Source organism: Dipodomys merriami, unplaced genomic scaffold (genome assembly GCF_024711535.1).
Source record: "Dipodomys merriami isolate MVZ:Mamm:240054 unplaced genomic scaffold, mDipMer1.0.p SCAF_9, whole genome shotgun sequence".
Lineage (NCBI taxonomy): Eukaryota > Metazoa > Chordata > Mammalia > Rodentia > Heteromyidae > Dipodomys > Dipodomys merriami.
In genome coordinates, this window is record NW_027206512.1 from 62,537,871 (window position 1) to 62,554,325 (window position 16,455).

The window sequence follows — 16,455 nt, forward strand, 5'->3', positions numbered from 1 at the left end:
GGGTGAAAGAAACCAGACAGGAACTGGAATCTGCCATGTGATTTCATGTGTGTCCAATTCAGAACCAAGTAAAACCAATCCAAGTGGACAGAAGTATGGCTGTAGATGCTCTTGGGCTATGTCATGTAGTCCTTTGATGGAGTGGGTGACACCGTCGTGAGCCCAGGGCAGCATGGAGAGGCACAGGACCCTGGGAGCAGGTTTGTATGTTGACACATAAATGTCTTACTTCAGGCTTACATTACAGTGGTGACACCTAAGCTTGTCTGCAAGATTTAAGAGCATGTCCTTGTCCCCCACCCCAAATGTTTCTGCATTAACAGTTAAAAGTGTCACTTCAAATCCAGCAGGCTTCTTCAGAGACGTGACCATACTGTAGGTTCTGCGCTGCAGACCAGTCACCGGAAGGCTTGGGATGAGGAGCTGGCACCAGTCTCTCCTCACCCAATCAGACTTCACAGCCTACACACTGAGCACCTCTCCAGAAGGTATTCTACTTGCTGTGTGTTAGCACTTTTGAGTACAATATTTTTGTTATTGGTAGGGGTGGTTATGGGGCTTGAACTTAGGGCCTGGGTGCTGTCCCTGAGCCTTTTTTTTTTCCACTAAAGGTTAGCACTCTACCACTTTGAGCCACAGTACCACTTCCGGTTTTCTGATGGTTAGATGGAGGTAAGAGTCTGCCTGGGCTGGCTTTGAACCATGATCCTCAGATCTCTGCTTCCTGAGAAGCTAGGATTGTGCCGCTACTGGGGTTTCAATGGAGGAATAAAGTACTCAGATATGTGAAAAAGTTTTCACCAATGGTGATGACTGGAAAAAAACCAAGACGGGTATCTTGAAACTTCTTATTCAGCTCCAAAGGTGTTGTTTACAAAATAGCCTATCTATTTTTAGGAAGGAAATTATTTTGTAAAGGCAATCCTAGGCTAGTGAGATTACCAAAGGAATCCACTTAAGTCCACCCAAGTTTTAACTTTGAAAGAAAAATGAGATACTGAGGATAATGTGGAAGCTTGTTTTGTTTTTTTTTTTTGCCAGTCCTGGGGCTTGAACTCAGGCCCTGGGCACTGTTCCTGAGCTTCTTTTGCTCAAGGCTAGTGCTCTACCACTGAGCCACAGCACCACTTCCAGCCTTTTCTGTGTATGTGGTCCTGAGGAATCTAGTCCCGGGCTTCAGTCATGCTAGGCAAGCACTTTACCACTAAGCCACATTCCCAGCCCAATGGGAAGCTTTTCAAAGGTATTAGGAAACGACTCTGCAAAGGCCAGGGTTCCTAAGGAGCCAACTACTTTACCAAGGGAAAACTTGAGTGGAAATTTTAAAGCTTCCTCCATATACACACGCCTCTGCCATCAACTGTTGGAGTGGCAGCCATCCACAGCAGCCACGAGTACAGCTGCGGCCGTGAGTGCCACGGGAGGGGCAGCTCCCCTGGCTCCCATCCCTGATCAGAGCCCGCTTCCTCTCCAGAGAACGGAACACTCCCTCCTTGACAGAGAGCAGGCCGTGGTGTGCTGCCATCGCACAACTCCATCTTCTGGAGGCCAGCAAAAGGTGGGAAGGGTCACAGAGCTAAGCCATGGGGGGCCAATACACACCTCTGGCAGGTGTGGGGGTTCCTGAGTGCCAGACTTGTCCTGACTGCTCCTAGACAACACAACCACCCACAACCTTGAACAATCCAGAACACACACACACACACACACACACACACACACACACACACCTCTAACTGAAATAATCATGGGGTTCAAAGAAACATTTTTCAGTGTGATCCAAAGGAGAATCACTTTTGCATTTGTCCTGTATATTTTAGAAAATTTTCCACATGGAAGTATATTTTTAAAGAGAAAATCATTTCTGTCACCAAAGACATAGAATTTGACGATATATTTTATTTTTCCATAAAAGTTCTAACAAAAATATATGTTCCTTAACTTAAAAATACATGTTTAGAAAGTAAAATCTGAGTTATCGTTCACTCCAAGTTTTACAAAGAGCAGTAAAAGAAGAATCCACAGTGACACTGGAAATCTCATTCCATAAGCTTGACTTTGTCCTTTATCAATTTAAAGGTTGGATTCTTGCTGATTTTCTTGTTGAAGATGACTAGGAGTTCCTCCTCCGATCTGTGGCGGTCATTCATCACTGTGTGATACTGAGCTAAAACCTTCACAAAGACAAGCCAGGGTCAAGAAGGTACTCTGTCCTGGAAAAAGACCTTAAAAGGTTCTCTGTCCACACTGGGCAGCAGTGAAAGAAAAGCAAGCCAGGTGCTGGTCACACAGAGAGAGCTAAGTAAGACACTGCTCTAGAATCCTCAAGAGAGCAAGTTTCTAGAACAATAAATCTTCAAACACAGTGTTAGAGCAAGGCCCATACCTCAGAGCAAGCTGCTTTGGTAGAGGCTGGGAAATCTGGCCCAATTCTAGCTCCAGCCCCTGAGGAGCTCAGCGAGCAGTGTGAAAATCACTGATGGGGGTGTAGGTGTCTGTCTCTTGCTCTTTCATAATAACGTACAGACGCATACATTTAAAGTTAAGCCTCTCCCATCCTGGTTTAGTTCATGTGCCATACCTTTTTCTTTAGCTTTTTCACTGAGAGTTGGTTGTCAGGGGCCTGCCTCAGAACCGCCTTAATCGTTCCCTTCCAGTTGAATTTTCCTACAACAAGAACACACAAGACATGGTTGTGTTGTGTCTCCAGAAGGGCAAAGGGACAATGTGTGTACTTGTGTTTAAGTTCCGGGAAATGACCCGGACCTCCTGCACGCAAGATGCCAAAGCATCACGAGGCTGTCCATTCATCTATCCCACCTCAGAGGGTACCATGCACCCTTCTTCAAGTTGTCCGTTCCCAGAGGTGACAGGCTCGTCACATGTCACTTGTTTCTGGTGTATGGGATACCCACTAAGACAGTGCTATCAGAACACAGCAAGGAAGATGAGGCGAAGCAGCTCTGCCCTGACCAGGACAAGACAACAGAAGCAATTATGCAAGTCGTACACCCAGCCTTGGCAGGGAGGAGGGAGCCGACAGTGCCCTGGGCTCCTGTAAGCACACGGAAGAGTAGACACCATGCAGCAAACCTACGAGGACTGAGCAGTGAGAGAGAGGCTGGCCAGAACGCAGGGCCACAGGTAACAGGCGAGCTTCCCACATGGAGAGGGGAGGCCCTGCCACTTCTCTGTGCACAAGACATTCTGAGGGCAGGGCTGGCTTCTGACAGGCCCTGTGGAGGCTGGGGAGATAGGTGGCCAGTTAGCACGACACAAGCAGACACCATGAATGGGACAGAAATGCAGAAGGGTAGCAGCCGTGAGTGCCAGGAGCTGTGAGTGATGAGGCAGGACAAGAGGAGTTACTGAGGAAGTGGGAAGGGGTGGAAAGCACACCGCTCATCTACATTCCAACAGCAGCACACTGCTATGCTCCAAACCTGCAAGGTCCCTTAAAGCCCACGAGTTAAAGGTGAAGCCCCTACTTTGGATGGAACCTTTAAGAGTGACCGGACCTTCAGGGTGATAAAGGGGCTTGTTCTCTTCTTCCTTCTGCTTCCTGGTTGTGATACAGGCAGTGTGGCTGCACCCCATGTCCCCGCCATGATGCTCTGTCTTACCACAGGCCCAATGGACTGGAACCCCTGAAACCGTGAACCAAAAGAAATTTCTCTCTTTTACTGGGAGGAAGGGGGTTGCCAGTGCTGGGACTTGAACTCAGGGCCTGGGAGCTGTCCCTGAGCTTTTTTGCTCAAGGCTAGCTCACTAACCACTTGAGCACACCACCACTTCTGGCTTTTTGATCATTAATTGTAGATGAAGAGTTTTATAGACTTCCCTGCCCAGGTTGGCTTTGAACCATGACCCTCAGATCTCAGTCTTCTGAGTAGCTACAATTACAGGTGTGAGCTACAGGCACCCAGCAAACATCTCCCTTTCAAACCAATGACCTTGACCTTGGCATCTATTCCATAATGGAATGTTAACATAGATTCCAACCCAGCCCAAAGACAAAGGCACTGGGCACCACAGTGCTAACTCACCCTAGAGCACGGATTTTACTTCTAAAATGCGCCACTGTGCTGCAGGAGGCGGACTCTGCTCAAAGTGCCCGGCAGAGGGGGCTATTTTGACCTCCCACAGCCCCCTGCCCCCCAGGAGCAATTCAGATGACAGCAGACATACCTTTCCCAGGAGCCTCGAGATCCTCCACTTCTCCATCCTCAGGATGATCTGGAAACTTCATTTTCTTCTTACAGTCTGCTTCAGCTGTTGGGAAGATCAAGAACAAGGCTGCGGCGTTCAGGCCGTTCGCAGGGGCTGCCTGGCTCCACACCCTCCACAGGTGGTTCTACTGGCACAGTGGGGTTCACCCTCCCACACCACCGAGGGAGGTCACCTGCTCAGGTGATGCCCAGCCATGCTCGGCCTGGAGGCTTTACAGGCCCCCACTCCACAGCGTGGCCACTTAGGGAGTGAGCTACCCAGCACACGAGCTGGCCACCTACTTTCTGTAGGCCTCCGCTTCCTTTTTCCTGCCACTGCCTTTGCCTCTTCTTTGTTGGCGACCTCCCCGGGAGCCCTCGCTCTGTCGGCGCCCTGTGCCGCGGCCCACTTGCCCTGGCCCTTCTTCTTCTTCTTGTTCTTCTTCCCTGCCAGGCCATTGGCCATGGGGGTCTCCTCCGCCTCCAGGCCCTGCTTGCGCTTCTTAGGCTTCTGGTCGCTCACATTTTCTTGGCATTTTTCTAGTTTCAGTTCTTTCTTTTCCCTTTTTCTATTCTTCTGCCGTTCCTCCTTTCTTTCTCTTTTATTCTTCTTTACTTCTGCTTGCTCATCTGTGGGGCCATTTGCCTTCGAGGACAGAACCTTGGTGGAGACTTCGGCCTGTGGTTTCTCCGCTTGGTTGGATGGCTGCTGTTCTGAATCCTTATTAGGCAGAACCAAGACACACACACGTAAAGAGCGGATCTAACTGCACAAACACAAACACCCACATTATTCACGTACTCACAGAATAAGCTACTCAAGGTGAATGGTCATAACCTCCCATTGTATGACCGTGACCTTTTAACAACTAAGGTATAGCAATTAAATATGAGAAGGGCAAAATCTACCCGCACCCACCCTGCATTACACAGAAGAATAAAAGAATTGAAGCATGCAGTCATGGGATTCCTGTTCACAATTCAGTTTTTCATTTATATTAAAAAAAAAAAAAAAAAGAGCACTTAGGTATGGTAGAAGTCATCAGGGTTACGAATCTGCAGGCCTGGGTTCAGTTCCAGTTCTGTTCACCCGGTACTATGCAGGTGAGTCAGGACACGGGATCTACTCCGATTCTATTTCCTCATCTGTAAAATGGAGGCAGACCTAACTACCTCACATAGATGATACAAAGTAAGACGAGAAAAGACAGGTCATGTGCTGATGCTAGCCACGGGACGCTTTACACACTGACAGGTGCTAGACAAAGCACCACTGCTGTCTGATTCCCAGGTGAGATGGTCACTCTTAGTGGACCGTCAGGGACACCTGTGCAGAGCGTAAGGATGGCAGGTTATGAACCTTCTGTGGTGTGGCTCTTCCTCAGTGAGGTGCTGGAGGCCTCATCCCCGGTGTGGTGGTGTTGGAACCCTCAAGGAGTGGGGCTTAGTAGAAGGAGGTCAGGTCACTGGGGGTGCTGCCCTCGGTGAGTTATTCCTGAGTGCTCACTGTACAAAGACCAAGCCCCTGACTCTTCAGGCTTCCCAGAACCACACGATCTCGTCCCTCAGGACTCCCACCACGGGGCATCTGGTATGCTGTGATTCAGCCAGGAAGACCCTCATGAGGTTCCACAGATGGGGCTGCCCGATCTTGGACTTTTTGCTAACTAAACCTCTTTTCTGTATAAAGTGTATAGCTTCAGGTACAGCAGGCAACAGAACATACAAAACCAGAGAAAACTAAGTAAGTATGTGCACTGGGATAAAAGAGACTTTCTGCCTACTGCACGACCCAATGAAAACCAGCACACAGATCCCATGTCAACAGTGACATCAGCAGAGCACAGTCCACATACAGCAGTCCTCTTTGAGCCCGCCTCCCAAGAAGTGAGCCGGGGCCATGCGCTGAACTAACCTGGGAGCACTGGGCCCACAGAGGAAGCGAGAGGACGGCCTGGTGCGGGGACCACAGGCCGAGGCACCACAGGCCTGCAACCAAGTCCCGCTCCACCATCACCACACAGATGACAGGGTACATCACTTCCTCTCCTCCTCTGAAGGACCAAATAAAGAAGGACTGGCTGCCACTAAAAGAAGGAACTAAGGCCTCGCTGTACAACGCCTGCAAGGGAAGCACTAGGAAATACACTAAATTGTAACAGTTTCCTCCACAGGGGTTCAGAGATATCACGTCAGCCTGTTTGGCTTTCCTTCCCAAGATACTTGGTATTTCTGCTCAGGATCTGGCCCAAGTAAAGCTCCAGGTGAGAGAATAAATACAACAATGAATACTGCTCTCCACATACAGCACAACATGATTTGAACCAGGTCTGCACCTACTTTACCCACTGCAGGTCTGCCTGACTTTTTTTTGTCCTCATTGTTGTTTTTGGTTGGTTGTGGGGCCTGAACCCTGAACTCTGGGCCTGGGAGCTGTTCCTCAACTCTTCAGCTCAAGGCCAGTGCTCTACCACTTAAGCCACAGCGCCACTACCAGCTTTTTCTGCTTATGTGGTGCTGAGGAATGGAACCCAGGGCCTCATGCATGCGAGGCAAGCACTCTACCACTGAGCCACCTTCCTAGGCTTCCCCTCCCCCCCCCAGATTTTTAAATCCATCATGACTTAGCTCATGCTGTAACCTAACCGGAGGGTTAAAAACATTTCTCTGCACAATAAGGAATTCTTTTCTGTACTGAATCTAGTTCGTTTCTTCTCATAAAAGAGACTCTCTGAGAAATAAGGCCATCTTGCCATCTTGGCCTTCAAATGCTACAAACTTCAAATCTAAAACTGGATCTAAAGCCAAGTGCTGGTGGCTCACACCTGTAATCCTAGCTACTCAAGAGGCTGAGTTCTGAGGACTATGGTTTGAAGCCAGCCTGAGCAAGAAAGTCTGAAAATCTTATCTCCAATTAACCACCAAAACAGCTGAAAGTGGAGCTGTGGCTCAAATGCTAAGAGTATAAGCCTTGAACCAAAAACCAAAAACAAACCAAAAAACCCCACCAAGCCTGTGCTGGTGGCTAACACTTGTAATCCTAGCTACTCAGGAGGCTGAGATCTGAGGATCGCAGTTCAAGCCAGCCCAGGCAAGAAAGGGCAAGAAAGTCTGTGAGACTCTTAACTCCAATTAACCACCAGAAAGCTGGAAGTGGTGCTATGGCTCAAAGTGGTAGAGCGCTTGCCTTGAGCTGAAGAGCTCAGGAACAGTGCCCAGGCCCACAGTTCAAGTCCTATGACCGACACAAATAGAAAAAAAATAAAGATGCAAAAAAAAAAACCAAAACAAGCTTAAGACCCAGTAACATCACTAAAATAAAAAATAAAGAAAATGATTTCACTTACACTGCTGGAAGCGTCAGAAAAGATACTCCACACCTGCTCCAGGATAGACTCATTATGAACTTTTAAACTATTCTTCATCCAGTTCTGAAAGGAACAAAAAGAAAAGGAAGCACTTACCCCCTTGACAAGCACACACAAGCTCAGTCACTGATAGATACCCCAGCAAGTCAATCAAAACCATACCTGAAATTTTGCTTTTTTTCTAGGAATGTTGTCAAAAGCACTGATTTGCTCTAAAAGTTCTCTCACTTTGGGGCTGACATTGGGTTTCTTCATTAATTCATTAATTTTCTACAAAAAAAGATATTAACAACCAATTAATAAATTTCATGAAAGCTATACTAAGTTCTTGCATAGTTAAAGAGTCCACATTCTAAGCCCAAATTCTGTATTTATGCCTATATTTATAAATACATAGACTTGCTTCTCTTTTTACTTCTGTGCTGGTACCACAGTGTGAACTCAAAGCATGGTGCTATTGCTTGGCTTGCTCGCTCACATATGGCACTCTACCACTGAGCCATACCTCCAGCCCGGCCTTTTGCTGGTTATTTTGGAGCAGAAGTGAAGACTTTTCTGCTTGGGCTGACTTCCTCTAAGTCTTAGCCGCCTGAGTACCAGGATTACAGGTTCCTGGCTATATATACATTAATTTCTATTCAACACAGTATTAAGTGTCCTAGCGAGGGCCGGGTGGCAGGAAAAATAAATAAAGCTTTCTTAGTCAGAAAGAACAGAATTATTTCTTTTCATTGATAACTTGCATATAGAAAAAATGTGGTGGTGTCTGTGTAAAACCTTAAGTAGTTTACACATTTTTTTCCTAAGAAAGCTTAGAAAATGGTTATAACCAATAAACCAATCAGCAGAGGAAAACAGCATGGCACACGCGAGCACATTTTCCAGCCATTCACAGTCTGGGGGGAAACCCAGCAAACATCCACAACATTCTCCTGTGGCTGCTTGATTCTGTGTTGCTTCCTTCTCTGTGTATTTCCTGCATTAGTATGCTTTCAATTGTTCAGATTAACAGGAAAATGAGAGATGCAGTAGAGCAGAGTGCTGGAATGAAATGGCCAAGGCCAGCCCCAAGGGTAGAACCTGCTGGTTCAAAACCAAGCCAGTCTCCTTGGTAAACATCAGTTCAGGCTCACAACTGCTCACAGCTGCCTCTGTAACACGAGTGTGGCCATAGACAACACAGAAACCAGTGGGCAGGACTGTGTTCCTGGAAACTTCATTTACAAGATTTGGCCTGTGGGCTTTGATTTGCCCACCTCTCCTTCAGAGGATTCCACTGGGAACAGAGGGAGATGACGGCAGAGGAACCTAAGGATGCCCTCTAGTGGTCTGGGGGCTGGAGGGAGGGACCGCGGTGAGGATGATGTTTGCCAGCATACACAGCACTGAGCCAATATCAGGTCGGCTACAGATGGAACTGTGCTCCCCCTGGGGAGCACTTCAGGAAGCTGGTAATGTCTCTGCTCAGGGAGGAGCTGTTCATTTCTACCCAGAAAACACTTCCTTCCCTGCCTAGTCCTTCCTCCAGCTTTCTGTCCTGAAGAAGGTCAGCAGCATTCTAGAAGCTACACTTCTCAGTCACATTGGGATTTCATTGCTTTTGCCATTTATGTTTCACACAGTCTCACTTTAAGCAGAAAATGCCTTATTTTGGGAATGTGTCCATCTTTCCATCTTGTCTGATTCTGAGGACAGGTATGACAGATTTAACATGATTTGAGCTGTAAAGTCACATTATGATTAAAAGGAGAGAAAGATTAGAAAGTTTGTTTGGCTTTGAAAAGGTATGGAGAATTCTCAACTATTCCTGAGAGAATCTATCAACACAGAGATCAAAGGCCAAAGGAATAGCAATTGAATTAGAGGTCTGAAAATAAAGAACTATGTTCAAGAAGGCCTAGGTTGCCCTCCATCTGTCCCAAGCCATGCTGCCTCTGGAACCGGTCTGCGTGGCAACCCACGCATGGCTTCTCTGAGCTTCTGGAAGGAGGAGGTGGTGTCTGAGCGGCAGCAGGATGGGTTGGGAGGCATTACCTGGATCCAGGCCTGCTGCTTCACATCCCCTTTGTGGGCCTTCCCCTCGTAGCCCTTGCCTCCATACTTCTGGTCTTCACTGATGCACTTCACGTGGCTTTTATAGTCATCGCCCCTGAAAGTGGATCAGAGTCTCACCATTAAATTGGAGCCAAGGGTGGGGGCTCTGCTCGGGGTCCTCCCCCCCCCCCCCCCCCGCTGCCCACTGTACAAGCACCCTGGTTATTTTGCCATTTCCTGGTTACATTCATCTCCTCAGCATGGTGGGCACATCTTAGTCCCTTGATAACAAAAAATGCCCAAATGCCTCTTAGCCCTGGGCCTGGCCACGGGAGCAACTGCCACTGGGCAATCGCATGTGCCCACCACACCCTTAAAAAGTGAATGCTTTCATAAAGTTCCTTTAGAGAACCACATACACTTTAACAGTGGACTCTCTCTTCAGATTTCTTTACATTATCCTGAGCTCAGTGGCACCAAGGCTTCCAGAACTGGAGTGGCCCCCACTGTGGCCTGGCCCTCCATGGTGGGTCTGCCTGACTGCACAGAACTTACCAGAAGTCTTTACCACAGTCAATACAAGAAAGGCACTCGCAGTTTCTGCACACAGACACGTGCTTCTCCACTTGTATTTTCTTTATTGATTCACCACATGCATTGCATGTGAAAAATACCATTTTTATCTATCTGACTAGATACTCTCAATCCCAGGGTGGTTTTAACTCTTGTCCTAGAAGAAAAAGAGAAAAAAAGAATTACTAAAATGAAACTTCTATTCCCACAATGACTCAAACAACCAACTTTTCAACTGTAACTTCACAGGAAAATAACAGATTTAAAGCTAACCACCCACCATCAAGTACTATCATCCCAGTAAGTAAAATACCACTGGTGTTGATGGCTACTGGTGCCATTGTTTGGTATGTGTTGATCTATGTAAAGAGCTTCACTGGATCAACTTATGTAGCCCTTGGAAATTGAGGTCCAAAGGTACTAAGTAACTTGTCCCAGGACACATAATCACAGAATCAGGCTTTAAGCCTGGCAGACTGGCACTCACAGATAAAGAACTGGGTTACTGGTGTTATGGGTAAGTCTGCCTTTCCCTAATACCTCTAAGCTCTCCCCCAGCCCATCCTTATGATCTCCATAAAAAATACACACAGTAAAGTTTGTAAAAGGCATCGTAAGTTAGGTGTGCAGTCCAGGGGACTTTAGGGCACCAAGCAAGAGTGCAAGTCAGGGAGTGTACCGAGAGGCCTCACACAGCTCGGGACACGAGGGCATTCCTATAGGGTCGCTGGTACCACAGCTGTTAAGCGAGGACTCCTGATGAGAGGCCTCCTCCTCGTGGCTTGAACAAAACCATAGCTGGGTATTGCAGCCACGGAGTACTGGGTCCTGGAGGGCTCCAGACCCAGAAGTGCTAGCTCCTGAACACTGCCTGACATCAGATGTGTCTGCACATATATACGGCAAGCATTCAAAATCTCCTCTGTGTGTGTGTGTGTGCACGTGCTCTGCCACAAATGTTACAATAGTTAGTCCCCATGACTTTCCATGCTTCCATAATCATTAATCACTAGCTGCCATTGTTGGTTGTCATAAACAAGGCTCACAGGAAAAATACTGAGAATTGTTCAACTCAGAATTGCCCTCATTATGAGACTCAGAATGAGGGTCAAGGGACAAATACTATCCTCCCCTCCCTTCCCTTCCCTCCCCCTCACCCCTGCAATAAATTCCTTCTTGACCTCATTCACAGGAGTGAAGTGTCACACATCCATCACCATCTCCAGGCCACTGCTGAGCCTGGCCCACTCAGCCTTGAATGGAAATGTACATCATGTCTTGCTGTCCACCCTTGGAGTGGGGCACTCTGTGGGGCACACTGCTGGACACCTCACATGCCAGGGTGGGTTAGGAAGGAAAGGCATATGGTTGGCTGCAGCCTGGCACCCATCCAGAGGAAAGTACCCAGGACGAGGCCCAGAAGGGTGGCAACATCAACTGTCATCTCATCTGCCTGTTGGAGCTCAGGAAGCTGGGACCATACTCAACACAACCACAGCTCCCATTCTGGGCAAGGCAGACAGGTCCAGCAAATGTCAGGTCACCACTCAGCCTCACTGCACAGTGAGGCTAGAATGAGGCCCGTGGGCTACTTTTATGTAAGGATGGAAGAAATACGGATGGATACACAAGGTAGAAGCACCTGTGACCAGACAAATGATCTGCCAAAAAAGCTTTTTTTTGTATGCTGGTGCTGGTGCTGGAACTTGGGGCCTGGATGCCATTCCCTTAGTTCATTCACTCAAATGTGCTGAGCCACAGCTCCACTTCCAGCTTTTTGTTGGTTAATTGGAGGTAAGAGTCTCATGGACTTTCTTATTGACTTTAGACCATGATCCTCAGCCTCATGAGAAGCTAGGATTATAGGCATAAGCCAGACATCTCACTAAAAAAATTTAAAGCCCTTCATTTATCTAATAGATCACAAGCAAGGTTAGCCACCAACACAACCATGTTCAATGCAGCACTATTCACCATATCCAAAATATGAAATCAGACCAGCTGTCCCTCAATAGACAAATGGATCAAGAAGATGTTTTACACACATACACTCACACACACAAATTTTACACATCCATCAGAAAGAATGGAATTGTACCATTCATGAGGAAATGGAAAGACTTGAGCTAAATTATATTAAGCAAAATAAGTCAGACCCAGGAAAACAAAGATTATGTGTGTCACTCATTTGCAGCAACTAGCATTTGCCTATAAATCTAAAAGTAAACACATCGGGTGGCATGTAAGTAGTTACAAATGTATTAACTCAAATATGGTAGACCCTAAGGAGAACACAAATAATTTAATTCCTTAGACAAAGGCAAACCCCAACAAAATAAGCACTAGGAAACAGGTACTTGCAAGAAGGGGTAAGGAGAGAGGTGGGGGGAAAATATAGTCAAGAATTTATCATATATACCACAATATTTTAAAAAGTAAAAGGGGTGGGCTGAAGGGATAAAAATGTTGAAAGGGCAACACTGATCCAAGATGCATTGTACTCACAAACTGCTTTGTTAAGCGCCAACTCATCTGTACAACTAATAAAGATAATTTTTTAAAAAGATAAAGCCTTTTTACAATGAAAACAGTAAGAACAGCCCGCTAACCATAACTGTGGCTTAGCCCAGAGGTGTGGAACAAATGGTCTGTGAAAGGCCATTTGGATATTTATAACATCATTCATGGCCTAGATCTATTGAATGTTGTCTTATATTTACAGTCCTGCCTGTGGCTGCTTAGGACTTCCCACCTGGGCTACTGAGGACCACCTTTTCCTGTTCAAGGGGAGAAGGGTAGGAGAAAGGCTTCAGCAAACCTTGAGATCCAACTGGAGGACCACCCCTTCCCCCACTTTCTCCATCCACAGGATGATCTGTTGGGGACATGCTGTCAAGAATTAAGAGGCCTGACTGGGAATGTGGCTTGGTGTTGGAGCGCTTGCCTAGCATGCATGGAACCCTAGGTTCAATACCTCAGTACCACATCAACAGAAAAAGCCAGATGTGGTGCTGAGGCTCAAGCAGTAGAACGCTAGCCTTGAGCAAAAGAAGCTCAGGGACAGTGCCCAGGCCCTGAGTTCAAGGCCCAGGACTGGCAAAAAAAAAAAAAAGAAAAAAATAGAGGCCTGCAAAAGACAAGAGGGAAACAAAATGCAAGACCTGAAAAGAAGCCATGCAATCACACTCTCTGAAGTACAGCATAATGGCCACTCTGGGCATGGGAGTGGGCCACATGTCTACCGGACATCTCATCAGCCCTTTCTGTTGGTCTGCCACCTGTTTATTTCCAGCCTCTTACTGTCTGCTGTAGGATGAAATGGAACAGTGCGTCTGCTGCCTGGCTAAGGAGATCAGATCTGTAAGGAGCTTAGTTTTGAGGACACACTGCACCAGCCCAAGAGTCACCTAGACTACACTCATGCTGGCCTAGGGACTCCTCCCCAACACAATGCTCATCATTCCACAGTAAGTACTTCTTGCCTGGGCACAGAGAATGACAAGCTCAGAACCATCAACACCAGCCAACTGCAACAGGGTGCAAACCCTGTGCAGACCCTGTCCCAGGGCAGCTCTCCCACCTGCTCAAGCGTGAACCACCAGCTTTGAAAAGATCCCATGCTAACCAACAAAGCAGACATGGCCCCAACTGAACAAGTTAACACTACATCATCCAGATGACTTGAGATAAATGAGAGAAGTTATAATGTCAGGACATTGAACACTAGGGACAGAACACAGCTCAAGTCTTACCTCCCCAGTATAAGAGGGCAACATTTCACAGGGGACCCACATAAGAGACACCCCTCACCTCCCTGCCCTTGCCTTCCCTGAGCAAATCCTAATTACAGCCATGACAATTCTGAGTCTTCTTTTAGAGAGATGGTATGTCCAAGACAAGGGCTGGGGGTGGCTTAGCCCACCGGTATGGTGAGTCATGAGCACCCAGCTCAGTGGATATTTGCAGAGTTCTACGTATGTATCAGAACTGTGCCACCCAGACACAGGCCTTATGCAAGCAGCCAGGTCCTAGGGGGCACTTCGGTCGATGTTCCACTGAGAAAGGGCCTGAGCACAGGGTCCTCAGCTCACAACAAAGCCACTTCACACTGATGATCCAGCTCCAGGGGGGCAGGGAGCATACCACCACTGCCCATCAGAGCCGAGAAGGCTCAGGGGGCTGTGTGGCCTGTCCCACGGCCCAGCTCCAGCTCTGCCTTACCTTTCCATTTGAAGTTCTTCATTCTGAGCGGAAGGGGGAGAGGAGACTTTTCACATATAAATATTTGAACCCAAAGCCAGCCCACACTGGTCAGCAGGCCACCCCCGTGACAACATGACAGGCAAGATCACAGGGTTATAGACCGGCATTGCTAGGTTGGAAGGCAGATGCCAGCAAGACTGGAAACCTGCAAAGGACCCCGGGCAGCCGGGTCTTCACTTATCAAGGCAGTGGCCCGGTTGTGTTGGACTGGGCCTAGATTCACAAGCAAAGGACCTGTCTCTGCCATTGCCAGGGATCCCTGAAACTTCCCAGAACTTGCCGTCTGTTAGATAGACCTGACACTTACCTCCTTAAGCTGTGTGGAGCATAGCAGAGCACTCAAAGCTATAGAAAGACCTCCCCGGGACAAGTCAAGAAACTTGCCTCGTGAGTGCCTGTTCTCCCACCCTGTTCCCAGCACATCCCAGAAAGTCTGCTTCTCCTATTGGAACGTTTAAATCTTCTTCCTCTACGTTTTTTGTGTATTTTTTTGTTTTCTTACAAAAATAATGTCCCTCCCCTGCTTGATGGTAAAGGGTGTGAACTCTGGGCCTGGGAATTGATAGGAAAAGCCGTGACCACTTGAGCTACACCTTCTGCTCTTTTTTGCTTTAGGTTATTTTTCAGATAGCATCTTCGGTGTTTTGTTTTGTTTTGTTGGTTGGCTTGAACTGAGGACCTGGGTTGGCCTGAACTCAGGGCCACATGGTTCTTGAGCTCTTTTGATCAAGGCTAGCACTCCACCACTTTGAGACACAGCTCTATTTCCAGTTTGGTGATTACTTGGAGATAAGAATCTCACAGGACTTTTCTGCCCTTTGCCAGGGCTGGCTTCAAACTGAGATCCTCAAATCATAGCCTCCTGAGTAGCTAGGATTACAGGCATGAGCCACCAGAGCCCAGCAGGTCTTCTGTATTTTTATTTGTTTTTAATTGCTTGGGACCAGTCTCCAACTGTGATCTTCCTACTCAGCCTCCTCCCAAGCAGCTAGGGCGATATTCTTGAATGTATTTGTTGAGATGAGGGTCTTGTTTAATTTTTGTGCCCAGACCAGCCTTGAGTCCAGATCCTCTAGATGCCTGTTGGCTCCTGAGGAGCTGAGATTACAGGAGTGACACCATGCCCAACCCCGGTTCTCCGAGCCTTTTCCCTCTCCCAAATGGCTCACTTGAAAGGTGGGCTGCCCACTCCAGCCCCCAAAGCCCAGGCATTCCACTCAGAGCAAGTCGCTGCGCTCTTTAAACTTCAAGTTCAGGTCACCTGTGAGCCGAAGGCCTGGCGCACTAGGCTGGACCCAAGCTCCTTCAGAGAAAGCACAGACAAGCACACGGTGCCCGCCATCCCGCCTCGCCCTCTGCACAGGGGGTGACAAGTGCGTGATGATGTGAGTCCACACGCACCTCTCCTCCACTGGAGGCCCGGCCAGTTGTGGCTGGTGTCTCCCAGGCGGCCGCCCTCGCCACCTGGGGCCATCCATCACCTGAGCCGAGTGGGCCGAGGCCTGCCACGGGGTGAGCGGGTCCCAGCGCGGCTGGTCCCGCCCGGCCCCTGCGTGCGCCGGGCCTCCCTCCCCGCAGCCCCCTCCCCACGCCGGCTCGCTGCGTCCCCCCGCCGACGCGGAGGGCAGGGGGGCCTCGCCGGGCCACCGGCAGCTGGAGGCGAGCGCGGCTCATCTGGTCTCGGGGGGGGGGGGGGACGGGTCTCCGCCAGCAGCCAGGTCCCCAACGTGCAGCCGGCCGGAAGCCGGGGCGGCGGCGACCCCCGTCCGTGCTCCCGGACGCCCGCCCAGCGCGGCCACCCCGACCGACCGCATCCCTCACCCGCCGGCGCAGCGCCGGCCTCGGCCTCCCCCGGAGCCTCCCGGCCTGCGGGCAGCCACCTCTCACCTCTCGCTTCTCAAGCCGGGGCCGCCAACGGCTTCCACCCGGCACGGGGAACACGTGAAACCGCCGTCGCCGCCCTCGGGACTCGCCGCGCAGAGAGCTCCACCGGGAGCAGCCTCGCGCGC

At 48.8% G+C, this 16,455-nt stretch overlaps 1 protein-coding gene across 3 annotated transcripts; it reads right to left on the minus strand.

Moving 5' to 3' along the window:
- Window positions 1-1,879: 1,879 nt before the first annotated feature.
- Lyar (Ly1 antibody reactive) lies at window positions 1,880-16,448 on the minus strand. 3 transcript variants are annotated; one of them, XM_070012285.1, is made up of 10 exons: window positions 16,334-16,448; window positions 10,166-10,340; window positions 9,611-9,725; window positions 7,739-7,846; window positions 7,556-7,639; window positions 4,512-4,929; window positions 4,189-4,272; window positions 3,489-3,647; window positions 2,582-2,667; window positions 1,880-2,174 (listed from the first exon to the last, which is right to left on the minus strand). In XM_070012285.1, exons 2-10 carry the CDS (start codon window positions 10,285-10,287, stop codon window positions 2,040-2,042), a joined length of 1,311 nt encoding a protein of 436 aa, XP_069868386.1. In that variant the 5' UTR covers window positions 10,288-10,340; window positions 16,334-16,448; the 3' UTR covers window positions 1,880-2,039. The 3 variants fall into 3 exon arrangements, with proteins under 3 accessions (XP_069868386.1, XP_069868388.1, XP_069868389.1); XM_070012287.1 differs by having other exon boundaries at window positions 3,519-3,647; window positions 16,334-16,447; XM_070012288.1 differs by lacking the exon at window positions 3,489-3,647 and having other exon boundaries at window positions 16,334-16,446.
- Window positions 16,449-16,455: the final 7 nt, after the last annotated feature.

Bases quoted from the DNA above. Each gene is read 5' to 3' on its own strand.
- Lyar (XM_070012285.1), bottom strand. From the start codon at position 10,287: ATGGTATTTTTCACATGCAATGCATGTGGTGAATCAATAAAGAAAATA. The intron at 4,930-7,555 runs GTAAGTGAAATC...CTGCCTAATAAG, and splicing joins TTTCTGACGCTTCCAGCAGT to GATTCAGAACAGCAGCCATC. The intron at 2,175-2,581 runs GTATGGCACATG...GTCTTTGTGAAG, and splicing joins TGAAAAAGCTAAAGAAAAAG to GTTTTAGCTCAGTATCACAC.